The sequence below is a fragment of the Aphidius gifuensis genome, linkage group LG1, assembly GCF_014905175.1.
Source record: "Aphidius gifuensis isolate YNYX2018 linkage group LG1, ASM1490517v1, whole genome shotgun sequence".
In the NCBI taxonomy this organism is placed as follows: domain Eukaryota; kingdom Metazoa; phylum Arthropoda; class Insecta; order Hymenoptera; family Braconidae; genus Aphidius; species Aphidius gifuensis.
The window spans coordinates 20,741,336-20,766,194 of NC_057788.1; the positions used below are offsets into that span (position 1 = coordinate 20,741,336).

Genomic DNA, 24,859 nt, shown 5'->3' on the forward strand with positions numbered 1-24,859 from the left:
CTAAAAAAATAGGGACCAATTGTGTGTTGATGATTTGTTTTTATTTGAGAAAATTAATGAGTATATAAAAAATTACTTTTGATGTTCTCTACAATCGATGGATTTTTATACAAAAGAATGAATATAGAAAAAAAGGCATATACTATGCAATCGACTTTAGAGCAAAGAAGCAATACCATCCCAATGCAAATTGCAACATAACATAGGACTTGATACTATTGTTAATTACACTTATCAACCAAGATGAAGATAACTCAATTTTATAAGTCACAATATTTTTTTTTATTCAATCTAACCTGAGACGTCCCTATACAAAAATATCTCAACTATATTCCCGATATTCTAGATGCCGAAATACAACCAAGTGGAATAATTGGTAAATTTCGTTTTTTTGTATTGCCATCAACATTTTTCATACAGCTAACAATTTTTGATGAAATTATAATACCAAGTATAAAATATAATAAACATGTTTTGCGTAATGGATTAAATTCGCTAAATCTGATGTCGAGTAAACTTTCGGATTATCTTCTAAAAATTCAAGTATGTTTTTTCACTGTCTTTTGGTTTTTTTTTTTTTTTTTAATGAATAAAGTTGGTTTATTTTTTATCAGCAAAAAGTTATCAGAAAAAAAAATTATTTATAATTACAATAATAATTATGTTACTTTGGTCATTATAAAAACAATATATATTGGTGTGTTGTAAGAGATGATCGCTGAATGAGCATGATCCTAGTAATTCCACACTCAATTGTTCTTCTTTGGAATATCAATAAATGCACAAGCTACTACTGCCGATAAAGAGAAATATTGGGTAACTAAAATTAAAAAAAAAAACAATTTTAAACTAAACGACTGAGTTTTAGTAGTAAAAAAAAAAAAATTATATTCGGCGTGATTATTTCAACATACTTAAAGAAACGAAGCAATACCATCTCAATGAATATTGTGACATAACATGAGACTTGATAGTTTCTGCATTTACACTTTTCATCCAAACAGTACATAACAAAAACTCCAGTATACGGAATGGCATATAAAATACCATGCCTCTCCTCGAATTCTAGAATTAAAAAAGAATAAATCATCAATTTAAAAAAAAAATTGAATCATTTATAAAAAAAAAAAACAATTTATCATAATTTTGCTTTTCTTTCAACTAACCTTAATCACACTGATAAAACCTATCAAATGTGCTAGAAAGAGCAGGCTTATCAAAAACATCTCGCAAGCGAAAGGCACATCTGTCACAGATAGTAATTCTTTATTCGTTGCTGGCATCCAGATCGATATCAACATACCATATTGACCACCAATAGATCCTCGTACCGTTAATGGTAACAACAGAGTTGAAATCTGAATATCAAAAAGATTAATTTCTTAGTATGGTGTTGTTGTTATTGACTGTTAACGTGGTTTTAAAATTTAGTCAAAATAATTTTTATATATTCGATTAAAGTCCCTTGAAGAGACTCTAATAACTCTCTTCAAGGGACCTTAACATTTGATATACTTACAACGCCATGCAGTGCGACAAATATAGCAGCATTACGCCAAGTACACAAACGGCAACACTCCTGATGTTCTTTTGGTTCTATCTATAGAAAAACAAATAAAATCATAAACAGCTGATTGATGAATGCAAAATTTTATATTTCTCGATTTTACAAGTACATATAATTGAAACGTTTTAATACTTAAATTATAAAAATAGCGTTATTAATATAATGAAAATAATTTGAGGTTAAATTGACTTTTTCAACTCACCTCTTTATTTGTCAATGGTATCATTTTGCTAATTAGTAGTAATATCAAATTTTTTTCACGCTGATACCACCAAAAATATAAGCTTTTTACGTAATTATAAACTTTAAAGGCTGATAATAATTATTATTATACAACTGGAATAATTCGGTATAATTTATAAACGTAATTATAATAATCTCAACAAAAAAAAAAAAACAAGTTTTTTTTACAAAAAAAGTGTCAAGTATTCGAAATTGTCACTAATTGTGTGTATATTAATTAAGATGTGATACCAGAAAGACAAGAAAGAAATATATTATTGACGTTGTAATTAAGTCTGAACTATTGAAAAAAAAAAATTTAAACTTGACCCCACTTGATGTAAAATATACCTATGTCTATTAAATACTGAAATTTTATTTGGGAAAAACCAGGTGGGGTCAAGTTTAAATTTTTTTTTTTTTCAATAGTTCAGACTTAATTACAACGTCAATAATATATTTCTTTCTTGTCTTTCTGGTATCACATCTTAATTAATATATACACACAATTAGTGACAATTTCGAATACTTGACACTTTTTTGTAAAAAAAACTTTTTTTTTTTGTTGAGATATCACATCTTTTTGTAGAGTAAACAATTTATTTATGCTGTCAAATTAGTTTAGAGGTTATGTCATGCATACAAACAAATAATAACATACTGCAGTGCAGCCAAAATATAAACACTAAGAAAAGAGAACAGAAGTAATTGGGTGCATTCCTTTAATAAAAAATTTTTTTTCGTTTTGCAATTTCGCCCTGTAATGCCGGCCAAAATTTTATAGGAAAAAGCTGTTTCTTGTAGTGGCAGCTGTACTGAACCCGATAGCCAGGCTCTAGACACTCAATGCTTTATTTTTCGGCACCGATAGCCAAAGGTGCAGGCACTATTGTACATTTGTACACGCCAGTGCATGCACTGAATGTAGCCATCGTGCACACACCGTGTAGTCAGCATTGCTGACTTTGTGTCACGTCGGTCACGTCTATAAATTCTCTATCTGACTGCACGCTGCCTCCACGGCGTGTACACGAAGCGCAGGCATTTACAATACACATCAATGAGCATAGTGTATTCACCGTGCTTTCAATGCAAGTAATTTTTTAATAACTTTTGATATAGATTAAAAAAACAATAATATTAATAATAATAATAAAAAAAGGGTATTAAATGCAGGCAAAAGAAAACTTTAATTAATTAAATTATTATTTAACAAAAACAATAAATAATTTTTGAGTTAAACAATATTTTTTTTCTTTAATTTAGGAATAATAAAATCATATTGATCTAAATCAAAAATAATATTATTTATCAGAGTCATTCATCTTATCTATTCTATACTGCTTTTCCTTGGACATTTGTATTATTAAAAAATAAATTTACATGTATATTATTTATAAAATAAATAAAAAATGTCCAAGGAAAAGCAGTAGCTAAGGGAAAGATGTAGCTAAGGAATTGAGGCTGCCAAAGAATTATGTTTCAAGGAAATAATTCCTTAGTCACATTTATTCCTTAGCTTCATCTTTTCCTTAGCTACTGCTTTTCCTTGGACATTTTTATTTATTTTATAAATAAAATACATGTAAATTTATTTTTCAAAAATACAAATGTCCCAGGAAAAGCAGTAGCTAAGGAAAAGATGTAGCTAAGGAAAAGATGTAGCTAAGGAATTGAGGCTGCCAAAAAATTATGTTTCAAGGAAATAATTCCTTAGTCACATTAATTCCTTAGCTTCATCTTTTTCTTAGCTACTGCTTTTCCTTGGACATTTTTATTTATTTTATAAATAAAATACATAAATATTTATTTTTCAAAAATACAAATGTCCCAGGAAAAGCAGTAGCTAAGGGAAAGATGTAGCTAAGGAATTGAGGCTGCCAAAGAATTATGTTTCAAGGAAATAATTCCTTAGTCACATTAATTCCTTAGCTTCATCTTTTCCTTAGCTACTGCTTTTCCTTGGACATTTTTATTTATTTTCTAAATAAAATACATAAATATTTATTTTTCAAAAATACAAATGTCCAAGGAAAAGCAGTAGCTAAGGGAAAGATGTAGCTAAGGAAAAGATGTAGCTAAGGAATTGAGGCTGCCAAAGAATTATGTTTCAAGGAAATAATTCCTTAGTCACATTAATTCCTTAGCTTCATCTTTTCCTTAGCTACTGCTTTTCCTTGGACATTTTTATTTATTTTATAAATAAAATACATGTAAATTTATTTTTCAAAAATACAAATGTCCAAGGAAAAGCAGTAGCTAAGGGAAAGATGTAGCTAAGGAATTGAGGCTGCCAAAGAATTATGTTTTAAGGAAATAATTCCTTAGTCACATTAATTCCTTAGCTACATCTTTTTTCTATTACTGCTTTTCCTTGGACATTTTTATTTATTTTATAAATGAAATACATGTAAATTTATTTTTCAAAAATACAAATGTCCCAGGAAAAGCAGTAGCTAAGGGAAAGATGTAGCTAAGGAAAAGATGTAGCTAAGAAATTGAGGCTGCCAAAGAATTATGTTTCAAGGAAATAATTCCTTAGTCACATTAATTCCTTAGCTTCATCTTTTCCTTAGCTACTGCTTTTCCTTGGACCTTTTTTATTTTTTTTTATAAATAAAATACATGTAAATTTATTTTTTAACAACAAAAATCCCAAGGAAAAGCAGAAGCTAAGAAAATGATGTAGCTAAGGAATTGCCAAATAAATTACTTCGTAGACTAGACTATTTTTACAGCATTATTTTCTCGTTTAAAAGAAAATTATTTGGTCAAATGGCTGTAAAAATAATCTAGAGTGGCAAATAATTCATTTGGCAACCTTTTTTTCTCAGAACCATTTGCTGATAGCTTTTTTATCAATTCATTATGGCAAATGTATCTTAGGAAAGAATGTTTCCAAATGAATTAATTCGTAGCTCAGATTACTTTTACAAACATGTGCCTTAATAATTTTTTTTTAAACTAGAAAATAATGCTGTAAAAATTATCTAGTCTACGAATTAATTTAAATGCTATCGGCAAATAATAAAATCGAAAAAAAATTTTTTTGCGAATTTACATTATTTCCATAGACATTTGCCAAAATAGAATAATAAAATAATTTTGGTAAATCGCTCAGGAATTAATCAAACCAAAACATTTTCCAATGTTTTATCTAAATTTTTACTTCGCGAAGGAAGTACACGGTCATGGCACTACGTGATCTACTAATGCAGCTCGTATGGCTTGCATGGTGTCTGCTCCATCTGCCGTACATTTTACGAATACACTCTGCATACACCCTAGCAGTTTTGAAAATACCGGTAAAATGGGTATTTTTTCGGTAAGTTTTTTTTACCGTTGTCATCAAGTATAAATAGGGTATATTTTTGGTATTTTACCGGAAACATACCTAAAGCATACTGAAAATCAACCGTATGTTTTTGACTTTTTCAGACCCAAATCATACCTTAAAATTGCGCATTCAATACCATACCCATTTCATACCTAAATTATACCGAATCAGAAAAAAAATGATAGTATACCCATTTTTATACCTATATTAGAACCATTCCATACTCAAAATATAACTAAAGGTATTATCAACATTTTAAATCAATAAAAATTTTGAATGAAAATATATACGGATAAACAAATAGTTTTAAGGTCTGCAGTAACACAAATATTTATTAAAATCTACATATATATGCGCCGTGAACACTTTTTATTTCTCTTCATATATGTTCACATATTATGGATTAAAATCGAACATATAATTCATAGTTTCCATTTTTTTCTGATTATAAAAATCTTTTTTCTTCTCGTTGATGGCTTTATTACTGTACTAATAAAGAAATATGAAAATTCTTATACTTTGATGTTTCAAATACAATATTTATTAAAAGCAGTTTGACGATTTCCGGTTTTTATGTACAATATTCAAAATTAATCAGTTGACCAATAGTTTGCTAATTTAAAAGCGTATCCGGAAAAAAATTTTTAGCTGCAGCAACGAGCTGGATAGCTGTCTCTCCTATCCACGGCTAACTAACCTTTGGATAGTTAGCAGAGGATTGTTATTTTGGCAATCCACATTTGACAGGTTACTATTCTTGTGAAAACAGCGTGCTTACTCGTTACATTAGCTACACTTTGGATAGCTGTGGTAGCTATCCAAAGCCTGACAAGCTGGTATCGCTGTAGTAGCTATTTAGGATTGCGTATATGCATAACTATAAGTATATAGACGAAGTACAAACAATATATTAATGTACATTTACTAATTTTTAAAATTATTATCTAATTAATTTTATACTAAATTTGATGCACCAAATAAACGCCAACTTGAATACAAAATCTTATGCTAAATTTTTAATAACTATATGGATTATTTTAGTCATTGTTAATAATAATTTGGTGGATCTGTCAAAAAAGAGAGGTTATGAACACAACAGCTGTTGACATTGAGATTATGTCGAATCTGACGAGTTGGTTAGCCACGCTAGCTATCCAGTTGGCTGGAATAACTAACCGATTGTCTTTTTAATATATCGGGCTTGATTATTAAATCAACTGTCCTTTTTTAACTATCCAAACGCCTCGTGACTGCAGCTAAAAATTTTTTTTCGTGTATAATTTTTCATTATGTACAATTTTCATACCTGGACCAAGTATATTATTAAACTCAACAAAATGGATTTCATTGGATCGTTTTACTTGAAATATACATCGGGCTGTTTTTAAATTATTCAACTGTATTAATTTTTTTACAAAAACTCCCGACTTCCATTGATTGTTAAATTCAAATGCTACAAAAAATATGATATCACCGAATCCGACTTCTTTTTTGTATAATAGATATTATACAAAATGCGTATAATAGATATTATACAAAATGCGTATAATATTGCAAAAGCCCAAAAGAGCTGAAAAGAGCCGAACTATAGGGATCTGACTAGAGTGGGTATAAGCAGAGTGGTGCCAACAGCGGGTTCAGGTCCGCCATATCGTGCTTTTTGTATAGAGTTGGTATAGGCACAGTGACGTCACTTCTGGGCACCTTTTTGCTATTGGCACCACTCTGCTTATACCCACTCTAGATCTGACCTATTCACCATGGCATCTGGTGGCGCACAGTGAACTATTTCCAGACCATTGAAACTACATGAAAAAATTTTTTATAGTATAGTTTGTTGACGATAACATACTATAGTAAAACGGTCTAGAATGCGCCATATTAGGAGTGTTCGTTCACTTTTCACACCGAGCGTATGCACGGAGCGTATGCAAGGAAGCGCTAGCGTTTTGCGGTCATTTGAAGAAACTGTAGTAACTAAAATTTACTATTTATTTATTGCTATTCGTTTTTTCCAGTTCTTTCGCTCTCTTTCATTATTATTAATTGGTAATTTGTTCTTGCGTCTGAGAAAAAATTATTAAATTAAAAAAAAAAAACACAATGACTGAAAATAACGAATGTTTTAGTAAATTTTAGTTACTAAAGTTTCTTCAAATGACCGCAAAACGCTACCGCTTCCTTGCATACGCTCCGTGCATACGCTCGGTGTGAATAGTGAACGAACACACCTTGTCTCACAAATAAGCTTTTACACAATAAATGTGTGCGTGAGCGACCAAACCCCGCCCATAGGTCAGATCCCTATAGCTGTGTTCGATGGGTCGTCTCGGCTCAGACTCAGTTCCGTCTCACTTATAGCGCTTCAATTGTACGGTCAATTGGAGAACTAAAAGTAATGCACCAATCGGTTTTTTCCATTACCTGTAGTTCTCTAACTGACCGTACGACAAAAGCGCCAACGGAACTGAGCCGAGACAATCCATCGAAGTATCGAACACAGCTAACTACTGACTGCTATTTACAGTGCTACACTGCTATGCACTGCTACTGACTACAGCCAGTCGTTGCGAGGTAATGTGTGTATTGTAAAGAACAGTAAGGAGTGTATGTACATGCCGTAATACTCAATATATTTTAATAACAATTCATGGCACAGTAAAAAGAAAAACAATAAGACTAATTGTTTTACAACAACATATTATAACAGATAACAGGTTAGTTTTGTGCTCTTCAACGAAATTAATCAAATTCATCAAATCACGATAGTAATATTGCATATATATATTGCAGGTTAGCACGATGCAGACAGCTGATCGTTGTTTAGTAAAAAATTTAACAACTGGACATAATTTGATCGTATATTCACACAATGTTTATTGTAAAAACTCCGATGGAATTGTCCGAGTTGCCACAGAAAAAGATATTACATCTTCTAACGCATCGTTGTTTTTTAAGTCAGGAGCTGATGAGATTCCTATTACTATGATCACTTACAAACGTAAGCAGTTATTAATTTTTTATCAATATAATAATACGACAAATATTCCTAATTTTTTCTTACAGGATGAAGATAAAAGTTTGAAGTGGATTGTCAGTAGAATTGAAGACGAGGAAGTTATGGCGGTTTTACAAAATCATAGTAATAATGTAAATTGTGGTGGTGAACAAACTGAATTTGCATTGAAAATACGCAAATGCTTGAATAAACAAAATAAGGCTGGACATTACACTATGACATAAAACCATTTATCTTTTTTGAAATAACTTATTAATTATAATTTAAAATTGATAAATTAGTTTTGTAGGATACTAATAAAAATTTAAGGTCGAGTCTTGATAGAATAGAAGTTATGAAAGATGATACGATTACTGGCGATTTTGATGTTGAGCAAACCGGATCTGTAAGTGAAGATAACAATGCAGAAGAGGAAGAACGTACAGATAGCCAAGTTTTTGAAATATTGCAAGATAAAGAAATCGAAGTAAATCAAGACAAGAATGATATTGAAGATTTCGAATTTGAACCAATTGTTTCTGTATGTCAAGATGACAATATAGAAGAAGAAAAAAGAGATGGACAGAAATTGAGAGTTGCACGAAAAACAGATAAAAAGATAAACGAGAAACAAAGAAAAAGATTATCAGATGAGTATCAGCGAGCATCGGATTCTGAGAAATCGATATTAGAACAAGATATTGATAGTGAAAGAGTTGTTACAAGGAAATACTTAGAAGAAGAACTCGGAGCATTGGGGAGAGTTATTGTAGAAAGAATAACTGAAGAATTAGATGCAAAAATATCATCGAATCGATCTGAATCAATAAGAACTACTACCAACGTATCAGAGTTTGATCAAAATATCGTAGACAATCAGGTACATTTATGACAGATAACCAAATATTTTAATTCCGATTAGGCATCAAAGAATATAGTTTTTTTTTTAATTTCAGATCATTATTGACGGCATCTCGATCAATTCGCATTGTTGGTATTTAGCTGCAAATGCTAAAACAATGAGAAAACGTGCAAACCATATAATGCGAGGGTGTTGGACAGAAGAAGAGAGAAATATTCTTGTATTACGCCGGAATAAGCGTTATGATGATGGGCGTGTTGTTAAGTCAAGAGAACTTGAAAATATCAAAACATTATGTCTAAATCTTCAGTCAGCTAAAAAACTCAAATATAAAAAAGGTAAACATAACATTGAGGCAAATTTACGAGATTGGTTGAAAGATTTTTTAAAAAATGATCGATATCGAAGATCCCAACTGGTATACAACGATGAAGATTTATGAAAATCATTGTTGTGGCTGTTAGAAATATTTTTTCATTTTGTTTTTTTTTTTGATTATTTTCATTTTTTAGTCAATTACATTTTTCGTCACTAAAAATTAAAATGAATATCTTGTCCAAATACAAAGAGTACTTTCCATTGTCTATGTGAGAAGCAGTATCATAAGTTGTAAAAATAAAAGATTAGTTTATAACATGCATGTTGAAAAAATTCATATGAATTGAAATTTCTATGCTAAATATTATGTACTGTGTACAGTATTAGAAACTATGCTAAATATTTTGTACTATGTATTGTATTTTTCTAAATGCTATTAAAAGAAAAAAACATTGATGTATAATTTTCCCATAATTTATTTGTTTCCCAATTGTTCTTTTTTTACTTAAAAAAAAGATTTATTTCTCTGAAAAAGATGTTGTTTTGCTTCAGGTATATTTCGGGTATGAAATTAGTATTTCATTGCGCATTTTTTGGTTATGATTTAGGTAGAAAATTGGGTATATTATCATTTTTTTTCTGATTCGGTATAATTTAGGTATGAAATGGGTATGGTATTGAATGCGCAATTTTAAGGTATGATTTGGGTCTGAAAAAGTCAAAAACATACGGTTGTTTTTCGGTATGTTTTAGGTATCTTTCCGGTAAAATACCAAAAATATACCCTATTTATACTTGATGACAACGGTAAATTTTGGGTATGATTAACGTATTTTTAAAACCGCTAGGGCACTATGAAGGCACGATAGTGCATGCACGGCGTGACCTCAACGTGAACGCAAAGTGTACGCCGCTGGCTATCGGGGGAGCTGTACTGACACATGACATTATTTTTTTTGGCTTCGAATTATTAAATGGATACAGATGGATAACTGTTCAATGTTTATATCAAACTGAAATAAATAGAAAATTGACTTGTTGTGATTGTTTGTTATTGTCACATAGGTCGTACCACACATTATCGTAAACTGTAAAGTCTGGAATATGGAATAGAAAATTTTATCACTTTTGTCGTTGTTTCTGTTTCTAGTTTTTAGTCAGTATTACAGGGCGAAATGGCAAAACGAAAAAAAATTTTTTATTAAAGGAATGCACCCCGTGCCTCTTGATTTAAGAGGAAACACAAGTTGTTCTGTTTTACCGGTAAAGTCTGTATGCTTTTACATACAAAAAAATACTATTATTATTATTTTTTCCTATATAAAACACATGGGCTTTACCGGTAAAACAGAAAATGTGTTTCCTCTTAAATCAAAATGACAAAAACACGGGTTTTTACTGACAAGCAGTGTTGGGTAGGTATGATCAGTGTTGCCGCAGACAAATTTGTGAATGTACCTCAAAAAATAGAAAAACGTACCTCCTGGCGAAAAAAATGTACTTTTTGAAAAAAATGGCCGACAAGAGCTGGTCTATACTCTATAGGAAATTTTATTAAAGCAAAAACAATAAAAACAGCATTCGTTTTTTTTTTAACGTTATTAGAAAAATTTCTAATATTTTTTTTAAAGTCTAGAAGAACAATAATACTTCAGTGTTGCCGCAGGAGGTACAGTTGTACTTTTCGAGGTACGTTTTTGAAACGCCAGTACAAAAGTACGCCTCTTTTTTTGGAGGTACGTTTTCGTTTTTTCTTGAAAATTTCTTGAGCTAATCAAATTGTATAGTATGCGCACGCGCGCGCTCAATGTAAACGGAGGTAAACCCTGTAAAATGTATATAAACAGTGCATAAGAGTCTTAATTAATGCTACCGTATATGTTTTTTATTATTTTTTTTTTATTTTTAGCACAAGAAATATAATGACTTATTCTTCCAAAAATAATTCAATACTCAAGTATTACCATTGTTATTCTAGACTTTAAAAAAAATATTAGAAATTTTTCTAATAACGTTAAAAAAAAAAACGAATGCTGTTTTTATTGTTTTTGCTTTAATAAAATTTCCTATAGACCAGCTCTTGTCGGCCATTTTTTTGAAAAAGTACATTTTTTTCGCCAGGAGGTACGTTTTTCCACGTTTTTCTATTTTTTGAGGTACATTCACAAATTTGTCTGCGGCAACACTGTAATACTTGAGTATTGAATTATTTTTGGAAGAATAAGTCATTATATTTCTTGTGCTAAAAATAAAAAAAAAATAATAAAAAACATATACGGTAGCATTAATTAAGACTCTTATACACTGTTTATATACATTCTACAGGGTTTACCTCCGTTTACATTGAGCGCGCGCGTGCGCATACTATACAATTTGATTAGCTCACGGAATTTTCCAGAAAAAACGAAAACCCACCTCCAAAAAAAAAGGCGTACTTTTGTACTGGCGTTTCTAAAACGTACCTCGAAAAGTACAACTGTACCTCCTGCGGCAACACTGGGTATGATACCGGTGTATCATACAGCAGTATCATACAGTATGATACATCTCTATTATCATACGCCATGTATCATTAGAGTGGGTATAAGCAGAGTGAAGCCATAGATGATTTTTATCTCGGAAGTGACGGAACCCTCTTATACCCACTCCATACGGTGAGCTCGGAAGTGACGAAAACCTCGTATACTCGCTCCATACGGCGAGCACAAAATGTCGGACTAATGGGACCTCGGAGGCTTCACTCTGCTTATACCCACTCTATGTATCATACATTAAGAACGCCTCTACATTTCACTTTTTAAACTCTTTACTGACGCCATTTTGTAGAGCTGTTAATTAGCCGGCTATTTATTTTTTTGACGGTTAATAACTGTTATTAACGGTTAATAACCGGTTTAAAACCAAACGGGGGCGGGGCATCGACACGCATGCGCAAAATTTAAAGCTTCATGATAGGTCCAAAATCAGAGACTTATTTCAATGTTCAATATAATTAATTATTAATAATAAAAACAATAAATTATTATAAATAAATAAATTGTTATAAACAAACAAAATATAATATTTGAGTTATTTATATTAAATTCGAGTTAAAAAAAAAAAATTTTAATGATACATACTGAAAATAAAAATAAATATAAAAAACAATGATGATTGGGAATAATAATATTAGAAAGACCTGTAGATTCCATATATTATATTTATTAGTAACAATGAATGGAAGAAAAATTGAGACTAATAATATTTTCAATATTATACAGTTAAATTTCCATTTAACACTTAAAAAAATGTTAAAAATTTGACATTTTTATTTTAACATTTACATTTTTTTTACATTTTACATTTTTTTTTTTACTGTGTTGTAACCCTTTTTTAAGTACAATAATGTTAATTTAAGCTCTGGCATATATTGCTCGTGCAAAAGAAGCATTCAATTTATCATGATTTTCTTTGGACATTTTAGTACCAATAAACTTGTCAATTGAGCCTTTGTTTTAAGTTGTTTTGTTCTTTGTAATTAGTGCTACAACTTGCTCAGATGATTGTCTGACATCAAGTTTATTTTTTGGCACAATCATTTCCATAAAATTTGTTTAAATTTCATCATCACAATTTTGACATTCTTGAGCAAGATGCTTCATCATTCTACCGGCATTTGAAACATTTTTTTTTCCACAATATTTAATAATTGCATAAGTCCTAGAAAAATTTTCTAGGATACTCATTAGAAGCGTCCAAATTAGCACTATTTTGTACTGTAATTATGTTGATTTTTATCTCAAAATTGAATAGCAGAGCAAAGGAATACAAGGCAATACAAAAACAAAATAATTCGTACTAATTTGTACCACCAAGTCCGAAATTTGTACCTGAAAAATAACAAAAAAAAAAAAATATTTTCTCCAAACTGTTAATTAACAATTGTATGTCTGCTTTAGTAATCAACATATTTCGACCACTAAACTCGAAATTTGTACCTCATAAAATAACAAGGAGAAAAATATTTACTCCAAATGTTTCTATACTGCTTCCAAAAAATAAATATGTTTCATTATAATTTTTTTTCATTTTAAATTTAATGAATCGATCCCATAACATCTGACTGCTTCCATCTGTGAACCCTGAAATGACAAAATTCTAAAAATAAAGTGGCAAATATTTGAATTAAATTTTACATTTTAAAAACAACTAAATTTCCAATACACTGTTATTTAAATATGGAATTAATTTTAATTTTTTGAAAAATAAAACTTACAGTATAAATTAAAAAACATATAAAAAATTTATAAAATTATATAAAGTGAAAAAAATTTAAAGTACAAATTATTAAATTATAACTATATTTCGTAAAAATTAAATAGTTATTTTTAACTGATTTATTAGCCGCATTCAAAATCAGTTGAAATAATGAAAAATGAATTAAATTTTTCTAATTTTAATGACGTTATATCAATGATCAGTTAACTGGATTTTAAAAATTAGTCAATCATAAAATTTGGATGTTTTGGAATATTAAATTTTGACAATTTAGGTAAATTTAAATTATAATGTTAACATTTTTTTTTTATTATAAATTATTTTTTCATGATATTTTAATTCTATTTTTGTATTAATGAAAAATTATAAAATGACTAAATATTTTATTAGAAAAAGAAAAAATTTAACCCTGGTAGAAATAATCTCTCCGGATTTTCTCCGGATTTCTCCCGATATTTCCGGATTTCTCATGATTTCTCCGGATTTTTCTGGACTTACTTCGGATTTCTGCGGACTTAATCCGGATTTTCTACGTAATTGACGCTTCCGGAGATATTTACGGAGTAATCTCCAGACTATTTCTATAATATCTCCGGATTTTTTCCGGAATTTTTACTTAAAAAAACAAACACAAAAAAATGGAAAAATTAATAAGAAAAAGTAGAAATAAGAGTTTACATTGTTACGTCTTGGTATAAGTTATAATTAATAACCAATAATAAATAATAATTTAATAAATTCAATAAATGCAGGATGCCGAGCAAGCAATAAAATTTTTCTTTTTTTATTTTTTTTATTTTCACATGGAATTAAATTCAAATTTCGCATTTTTATAAAACAATTTATTTTTATAATTTTTATATAAATTTTGGTAAGCAGTTTACAAAGTCACCTCTGCAACGCGAGACGCCACATCCGTTGAAGTTGCTAAATTATTATTTATTAAATGTTTAAACAATTACAATATGCTGACTACTATGGGAACCATTGTACACTGAGAAAAAAAAATTCTAAAACTAATACAAAAACTTCTCAATTACAGAACTTTTGTTCTTGCAAAAAAGGTTCTTGGATTATGGAAAAATTTTCTTATATTAAATAAAAAACTTCATAATTCGAGAACAAAAAATTTCTTGAATTATGGAAATATTGTCTTGAATTATAACAAATACTTCTTGAATTATAAAAAAAAATTCTCGAATAATAACAAAAATTTCTTGAGTCAAGGCAAAATGTACTAATTTTTAGAAGTAAGGTTCTTGGATTATAACCAAATAGGTCTTGGATTATAACAAATACTTCTTGAATTATAAAAAAAAATTCTCAAATAATAACAAAAATTTCTTGAGTCAAGGCAAAATGTACTAATTTTTAGAAGTATGGTTCTTGGATTATAATCAAGTAGGTCTTGGATTATAACAAAATGTACGCGATTTTAGAAGTAAGCTTCTTGGTTTATGAAGTATTTGTTATAATCCAAGAAAAATATTGAACAAATCAAGAAAAAAAATTCTTTTACATAAATAAATATAAGAGAAAAAAAAAATTATGTTAATAATCATTTTTTTAATTGTTTTTTTTACTATTCGAACTTTGTTGGTCGAATTTTTTTTTTTTTTTTGCATCAGAAAATTTTGCCTGAGAAGTGACTTGAACTCCTGACCCTAACAACGCTACCTAAATCTACCTATTCTAATTCCGACGCTTTACCGACTTAACCACGACGCGATTATATATACGACTACGATTTTATTTTCCTTATGATACCAAATTTTTTTATTTAAAAATTAATGACTTGATCTAATAAAATTTATGTACTGAAATATTAATAAACACGAATGTGTTTAAATTATTACAAATAGATATAATAAAAATAAAAAAATTAGTTTATTCATTTATTAAAATATTTATATCAAAGAAAATTTAGGAGACATTTATTTTAATCTTTTATTGTATGAATAATATTAATGCATATAATACACAATATTTTTTTTTTCAAATTTTATATACACTTGTTTTAAATACTGAATTACGAATGAATTGTCAATTGAGGGTCTGGATGCAATGACACGTTGAGCGCTTGAAGACATGGAAACGCGACGTTGTTTCGGTGGAAATTTAAAATTGAAAAATTAAAAAAAAAAAAATGGCAATATTGTTAAGCAGTATATCAAGAAGTTTTATGCAAATTTTTGGATTTTTTTATGAATTATTTATTGAGTTATTAATTTAACAACAAATAGCGCGTATATCGTTGGTATTTATATGGAAATGCGAACGCAAAAAAAGAAAATAATAAAAAAAAAAATTATTTGAATGAAAATGTATATTTTTTAATTTTATAGATCACATTTTTTTTTTTTAATTTTTCAATTTTAAATGTCATAATCCAAGTCCTATTTGGCCATAAACCAAGAACCTTACTTCTAAAAATTAGAACATTTTGCCATGATTCAAGAAAGTTTTGTTATTATTTAAGAATTTTTTTTTATAATTCAAGACGTATTTGTTATAATTCAAGACAATATTTCCATAATTCAAGAAATTTTTTGTTCTCGAATTATGAAGTTTTTTATTTAATATAAGAAAATTTTTCCATAATCCAAGAACCTTTTTTGCAAGAACAAAAGTTCTGTATTTTAGAATTTTTTTTTCTCAGTGTATTTCATTGGTGCAAGAAATGGTACTACTTTTCATCCCTACCTAATAATTAAATTTTTATGGGAATAATTTTATTTTTAATATTAAGGAGCGTCACTCTTGCGACAACTTTCGTTCTATTCAAATCATTGAAACTAAATTAAAAATTAAAAATTAAAATTAAAATTAAATCAATTACATCTGATAAAAATTAAATAAAATCAATTGAACTTTGACGTTTTAAATAAATAACATTTTTCGAGTGAATTTAAACTAATTAATTCTTGTGATAAATTATTATTTCCTGTGTTAGTTAACCTTCCCTAATCCTATATAAAAATTATTGACTGTGACACTTCTCCGGGGTGTTGTTTTCTGTGCTTCGAGTTTATTTTACCGTTTGGATTATTCGAGACTACAAACATCAACAGGCGACCATCCAGATTGACACGCTCTCAACAATTGTTTCGGATTATTCTTACATCAAGGTACATCTACAATCATACACATTCCCTCCTAACCCGTTACCCTGTAGGGAATAACAAAATAAGAGGATTTTTAATTTTAACGAGAAATACACGGAGAGAAAAATATATGAAATTTTCATATACAGTATATGAAAGTTGCACCAAATCTGCTCGTATATGAGAATTTCATATATTGTATATGAAAATTTCGTATACTAGCATATGAAAAAATCATATACTTTGAATTTTTCAGCTCAAATCTAGTATATGAAAAATTCATATACTGTATATGAAAATTTCATATGCAGTATACGAGAATTTCATATACGGTATACGAATTTTTCATATACTGCATATGAAAAATTCTATTAGTACAATATATATTAGAAAACAATTAATTTTTCAAATTTAAATTATTTGGGATGGTCTAAATTTATTAAATTTTTTTTCATTTGTCTACTATTTTTTATTATTTGTTCAATAACTATTAAATTATAATTTTATTACAAATATTTCAATAGAATCACAACTCATGTAACAGCTAAACTAAGTCTAATATGTTTTCAATAGTAATGGGACTAGTTACTAACACATTATGACAAGATATAATTCCATATTTTTTCAGAAATAAGCTCAAATATTGACTAGAATAGCAAAATAGACCGAAAAATATACAATTTCTCTTTACAAAAGTTTTTTCTTAATCTATACGGGATATGTCACCGAGTAGTGTTTTTAAATGGATTGATCAAATATTTTAAAGGAGAACAGATTTCAAATATGCCTCTTTCAAGAAGTACCCAAGCTTTTTTGCAATGGGTAATTGGAGTTGAAACTAAAATTTATACTCTTTCTTTTAATTTTTTTTTTATGTTTAAAACCCTAAATATTGTAAAATGACTCGTCAAAGTACAGTCAATTGCTTTCAATAATAATTAATAATCATCAAATTGTTAATTATAAATAATTAATATTAAGGAATATTATATAGTACTATCTTTGACGTCATTATCGAAGTCTTTAAGGTGAATGAGTTTATAAAATTTCACAAAACTAGCCATTCTACTAAAAGCCAATATATTTTTTTTTTTTTCGTTTTGATATGTGCGTCGAGATTTTCATTTTATTTTTCCTCTTTTTCTTCTCATTTTTCTTTATCAATCAATTTAAAAAAAAAAAGAAAAAAACAATTCTAAAATTAAAATCATGTCCAAAATCTGCGTAAGAATATTCACACATTATCAATGAATAATTTTTTTTTTTTTATTAATTAATAATTATTAACAAAATTATCAAAATTAAAATAAAAAAATTATAAGCAATAATATATATGATAATTATTTCGAAACTAAAAAATTTATTTTTCTTTTTTTTGATATTATATTTATTATTGTTTTCTTATTCGAGCAGGAAAACATTTTGATTATTAATTTTATTATCACTATTATTATTTTAGCTCGGTGTAAAAAACATTCTATAGAAATTTACAACTTTAATTTGAAAAAAGAAAAAAACAATTTCTATATTACATTTAATTTATTTTTTGGTTGATCTTTTTTATATAATTAATTCTAAAATTTTTTTCTAATCAATTTTTTTTAGGCTAGTATATATAAGTTTGAATTGACTGAAGGAAAATTATATTCACATCCTTCATTTTTTAAATTTATAATAATTTTTTTTTAACTATGAATTCTAGTCATTGAATGAAATTTTTTTTTCAATTCGATATTTTTGCTTTAAGCCGTTTCGATATTGCTTCAATAAAATGAAGATTAAGTTGTTTAAAAATTTTTATTATTAATATTTTTTTTAAAAAGAATTAATCATCACTAAAATTGTTTATTTTTTTTTTTTTATAAATATTTTATTTTCCCTTCCAAATCCATGTTTGTTATTGTTTCTATTGTTTAACTATTTATATAATATATTAATTGTATTTTTTTTTTTTTTTTGTTAAAATGAATTTTAAGGCCAGTCAATTGAACTCTCATTAAAACTCAAATATTATCGTTTTAAAATTATTATTATCATATTTTTTTAATCATTAAAAATTCAGTTGAACTTTTTATTATATTTTTTTGGATAAAGTATTTTAAAAACAATGAAAAGCTTTTAAAACATACAAATATTATACATGACAATGAAGAAACTTTTCAATGTTAAGAAAAAACTTTTTATCGAGTTTATACACAATGATTGTGGATTAAATTATTTAGGACGTTTCAAAAACATCGTATTAATTTTCATTTTGAGAAAAATACTAGCTTAAGTGTTTTAAAAGAGACTGAAAATTTTAATTTTAGCTTCTATTAATTCGTATTATCTAGATACGAATGATTTTTGTATGGAAATGAATATTAGTGAAGATACTGAAAAAATTATAGACGACAGAGAAAAAGCTAATGGTGATGTAAATTATCATCAATCAAATTTAAAAGAAGAAATAACTCTTTTTGTTGCTAAATTATATGACAATTAATTATTGCCTCGAGTCAAGGTCACTGAACTTATCGATGATTTGAATTAATTGATAAAACTTGTAGTTAATGGTTTACACACTCAAGTTAATTTAAGAAAGTCAACAAATTTTAATGCTTCAAATAATTATTAATCGCATGATGATATTTTTACAAGTTATGATTATTTTTTGAGCAAATTTAAAACTGAGCAGCGAGCTTTTAAATATTTTAAAAATCTTGATACTTTAATTGTACAGGAATCTACGTCTCTACCTGGGTGAGAGATATAAATTTGACAAAGAGAATGATATAATCATTTATAAATGTATACAAAAATGTACCAGTTACTGCACAAGTTATTTCAATAAGTGAAACGCTTCAAAGATTTTTTGAAATACCAGGACTTTTTGCAAAAGCATTAAATTATTTAAATTAACTGAAAAACATCACTGAAAATATTATTTCTAATTTTGTACAAGGTTCTTTGTGGAATTGAAATGAAATTCAATAAAAAGCAAATCCAATTTTTATTGTATATCATACGACGATTATTAAACAATTAATCCACTAGGATCGCATAGAACTATATATTGAAATGGTGTGCTGTTCATTTTAAAATAGCTTGTTTGCCTAAAGAGTTACAGTACAAATTAAGAAACATTTTTCTTTTAACGTTATTTCATTTATTAGACAAAAATACTACGAAGTATGGTATATATAATTATAATTTTGACCAAATTATTAATGAATTAGAAAGGTTAGATAAAGAAGGTATTCATGTTCGTATTTCTATTCTATTTATTGAAATATTTGTAATAAAATTATAATTTAATAGTTATTTAACAAATTATAAAAAATGGTAGACAAATGAAAAAAAATTAAATGAATTTATACCATCCTATATAATTTAAATTTAAAAAATTAATTGTTTTTTGATATATATTGTACTAATAGAATTTTCCATATGCAGTATATGAAATTCTCATATACAGCATATGAAATTTTCATATACAGTATATGAATTTTTCATATATTAGCTTTGAGCTGAAAAATTCAGAGTATATGATTTTTTCATATGTAGTATATGGAATTTCCATATACAGTATATGAAATTCTCATATACCAGCAGATTTGGTGCAACTTTCATATACTGTATATGAAAATTTCATATATTTTTCTCTCCGTGTACCAAGTTGATTTATTTTAATTATTCTATGATTATTTGGTTATTTAATTTTGATTTTACATATTCTTTCTTTTTCTTGTTATTTCATAGTTAAATTTTAATTTTTCAACTTGGTACGTAACAACATATATATTTAAAAATTTGTGGTATTTATAATTTCAATGTAAATATAAAATACAATAATAATTTTGTTCAACTTACTGCAACGCTCACAACTAAACTCTCTTTTGTATTAATCATGTTTATTCTCTCATATTTCGGTTTTTTATCTGTTTTGAACTATCTTTTATTATATCAATTTCACCAGAAACGATTGTTGTTATTTTTTTTTGTGGATTGCCTTTTAAAGGGAAAACATTAGCTAACCAAATTAATTCTAAAAGTGCTTTTCCATTTTTTGTTGTTGTTTCACCATCCATTAAAGTGGATAAATTAAGGCAATTTTTAGATAATTTTTTTTTTTTTTATAACGGTAACGTGTTCAATAAATTTATCCCAATTCTCAATATTTCCACGTAGTGTTGGGATCAGCATAGTAAAATCTTGATTAATTAATTTTGAAGCAAATGGACATCGAAGATGAGGTCATTCTTGATAAAATTTGACAACATTATTTTTGGCTATTTTTCATCCATGCCATACGCCATTCAAATATTATTTTCCAATGCACGATTGTTAACTCAAAAGATGGTGCATCATTATTACTTTTCAACCATTCCAAGCTCTTTATAACATTGGCATCTATTAATATAAAATATATTTATGTAATTATGAATATTTAAACTGTTTGATATAAATATAAAAACACAACACTAAATACGTAAAAATGACACTTGATAAATTAAAAAATAATTATAGTTATTTTGATTGCGAAGGATATATAAATTATCTCTGTGGCACTCGAGTTAACGGAACAGCAACAACAATATTAATTAATAATATTGAATACCTGATAATAATTTGAAATATCTATTAAACTCAACAGAAAAAATTATTCAATCAAATACATTACCTGGAAACATTATCAAACGAAATATGACATATTAGATGTATTAAAATCCGAAGATTGTGTTAGTACTATCAGTGCCGTAACAAAGAATTTTTGCGCCCTGGGCAAAATTATATTTTGCGCCCTATTTTTATCGATATAATATATGAAAAAAAAATCATTTGTTAAGTGTACCCTGGTAGAAATAATCTCTCCGGATTTTCTCCGGATTTCTTCAAATTTCTCATGATTTCTCCTGATGTCTCCGGATCTCTCCAGATTTCTCCGGAATTTCTACGTAATTGAGACTTCCGGAGATATTTACGGACTAATCTCCAGACTATTTCTATAATATCTCCGGATTTTTTCTGGAATTTTGACTTAAAAAAACAAAAACAAAAAAATGGAAAAATTAATAAGAAAAAGTAGAAATAAGAGTTTACATACGAAAAATAAAAGAGAAATTTTTTCTGAAAAAATCCGGAGAAAACCCGAAATAATGTCTCCGGAAATCTCACTTGCGTAGAAAATCCGGAGAAATCCAGACAAAATTCAGAGAGATCCGGAGAAATCCGTAGAAATCCGGAGATAATCTGGAGAAAATCCGGAGAGATTATTTCTACCAGGGGTGATATAGATGAAGAATGAATCATTACGAAATCAAAACAGTTTTTGTCTTCTAGCATTGTCGCTGGAAAATTCATCTATGGTGCCTCCTGCCCAGGTAGAAAACTTCCGTCGGCCCGACTGTCGGCCGACTGAGTGTCCCGACTTATTAAGTCGGAGGAAAGTCGGGATTTCAGTCGGGCCGACGTCGGATATTCAGTAAAATTCCCTTAAAGTAAAAAATTTAGAATATCGATTGCATTTTCCCAAAGAAACTAAATTGTTGATAGATAGACTATTTATGTTTGTAATTTGTTTTTAATCATTCTAATCATAAATATTATTCAATAGATTAAGCATGATTTGTTGTTTTACTCGAATTAACATTAAAATGACAGCTTGAGGTTATAGTCGAGATTTTAGACGACATTTATGAGGAAACGGTTCTCATCCAATTACTGTATATCGAAAATACTAAGCCTGCTGTTTTACCGGCAGGCTAGCGACGAGTAATTTTGAATATACAACTTTAACAATCATGTTCATGTTTGCATCGGTTTGGATTAAAAACAACAAGTTTGATAAATAAAAAAATCGTCTTGAATATTGTAATAGAATATAATTACCGATTGTTTTAACATCTATATATATTGTATTGTTGACTCAGGTATTTTACTATTATAATTATTATCATTATCATGTAGGAAATAAGGTAGCTAACCATACTGCTTTTCCTTGAACATTTTTATTCATTTAATAAATAAAGTACATGTAATATTATTTAACAAAAAAAAAATGTCCAAGGAAAAGCAGTAGCTAAGGAAAAGATGTAGCTAAGGAATTGAGGTTGCCAAAAAATTGTTTTTTAAGGAAATAATGTTGCTTAAAATATAATTTTTCGGCAACCTCATTTCCTTAGCTACATTCTTTTCTTAGCTACTGTTTTTTATTACACATTTGTATTCTTAAAAATTAAATTTACATGTATTTTACTTATAAAATAAATAAAATATGTCCAAGGAAAAGCAGTAGCTAAGGAAAAGATGTAGCTAAGGAATTAATGTGACTCAGGAATTATTTCCTTAAAACATAATTCTTTGGCAACCTCAATTCCTTAGCTACATCTTTTCCTTAGCTACTGCTTTTTCTTGGACATTTGTATTTTTAAAAAATAAATTTACATGTATTTTATTTATAAAATAAATAAAAAATGTCCAAGGAAAAGCAGTAGCTAAGGAAAAGATGTAGCTAAGGAATTAATGTGGCTAAGGGATTAATGTTGCCAAAAAATTATGTTTCAAGGAAATAATTCCTGAGTCACATTAATTCCTTAGCTACATTTTTTCCTTAGCTACTGCTTTTCCTCGGACATTTTTTATTTATTTTATAAATAAAATACATGTAAATTTATTTTTTAAAAATACAAATGTCCAAGAAAAAGCAGTAGCTAAGGAAAAGATGTAGCTAAGGAATTGAGGTTGTTGAAAATTATGTTTTAAGAAATAATTCCTGAGTCACATTAATTCCTTAACATCTTTCTTTTCCTTGGACATTCTTTATTTATTTTATAAGTAAAATACATGTAAATTTAATTTTTAAGAATACAAATGTGTAACAAAAAACAGTAGCTAAGAAAAGAATGTAGCTAAGGAAATAAGGTTGCCGAAAAATTATATTTTAAGCAACATTATTTCCTTAAAAAACAATTTTTTGGCAACCTCAATTCCTTAGCTACATCTTTTCCTCAGCTACTGCTTTTCCTTGGACATTTTTTTTTTTGTTCAATAAATTTACATGTACTTTATTTATTAAATGAATAAAAATGTTCAAGGAAAAGCAGTATGGTTAGCTACCTTATTTCCTACATGATAATGATAATAATTATAATAGTAATATACCTGAGTCAACAATACAATATATATAGATGTTAAAACAATCGGTAATTATATTCTATTACAATATTCAAGACGATTTTTTTATTTATTAAACTTGTTGTTTTTAATCCAAACCGATTCAAACATGAACATGATTGTTAAAGTTGCATATTTAAAATTACTCGTCGCTAGCCTGCCGGTAAAACAGCAGGCTTAGTATTTTCGATATACAGTAATTGGATGAGAACCATTTTCTCATAAATGTCGTCTAAAATCTCGACTATAACCTCAAGCTGTCATTTTAATGTTAATTCGAGTAAAACAACAAATTATGCTTAATCTATTGAAAAATATTTATGATTAGAATGATTAAAAACAAATTACAAACATAAATAGTCTATCTATCAACAATTTAGTTTCTTTGGGAAAATGCAATCGATATTTTAAATTTTTTACTTTAAGGGAATTTAACAGAATATCCGACGTCGGCCCGACTGAAATCCCGACTTTCCTCCGACTTTATTAAGTCGGGCGCGACACATATTTTTCTACCTGGGATGTGAGGTGTTTCAATTGTTTTGTGTTTCATTTGTATTCATCTATCATGATGTCATCGAAGTCTATTGAAGATACAATCAATTTGGCACAATGATTCTATTTTATTATAGAAAAAATTGCAGAGAAATTAATCTAGATTATGAAATAATTTATTTGGTTACATTCCCAGTTTGAAAAATCTCATAGAAACCACGAAAACGCGTCAATTACACATCAAATGCTCATAGAATAATAATAATAATATCTATGAGCATTTGATGTGTATTTGACCCTTTTTTGCGGTTTCTATGAGATTTTTTTAACTGGATCCAATCCTTAGCAAAAGTTGAAAATAGCTCCTTTTGATTAATTAATTATGGCAAATGTATCTCGGGAAAGAATGTAACCAAATATATTAATTTCTAGTCTAAATTGATTTTTTAGCAATATCTCTTATCATAAATTGAAATTATTGTCTAAAATAGCTAAAGAATTTATTTAGACTAGGAAATAATATATTTGGTTATACATTCTTTCC

At 27.8% G+C, this 24,859-nt stretch overlaps 1 protein-coding gene across 1 annotated transcript; it reads left to right on the forward strand.

The window, feature by feature from the left end:
* The first annotated feature begins 8,246 nt into the window (after positions 1-8,246).
* Positions 8,247-9,687, forward strand: LOC122860530. Its single transcript, XM_044164387.1, has 3 exons — positions 8,247-8,276; positions 8,435-9,004; positions 9,081-9,687. Exons 1-3 carry the CDS (start codon positions 8,247-8,249, stop codon positions 9,426-9,428), a joined length of 948 nt encoding a protein of 315 aa, XP_044020322.1. The 3' UTR covers positions 9,429-9,687.
* The last annotated feature ends 15,172 nt before the right edge of the window (positions 9,688-24,859 follow it).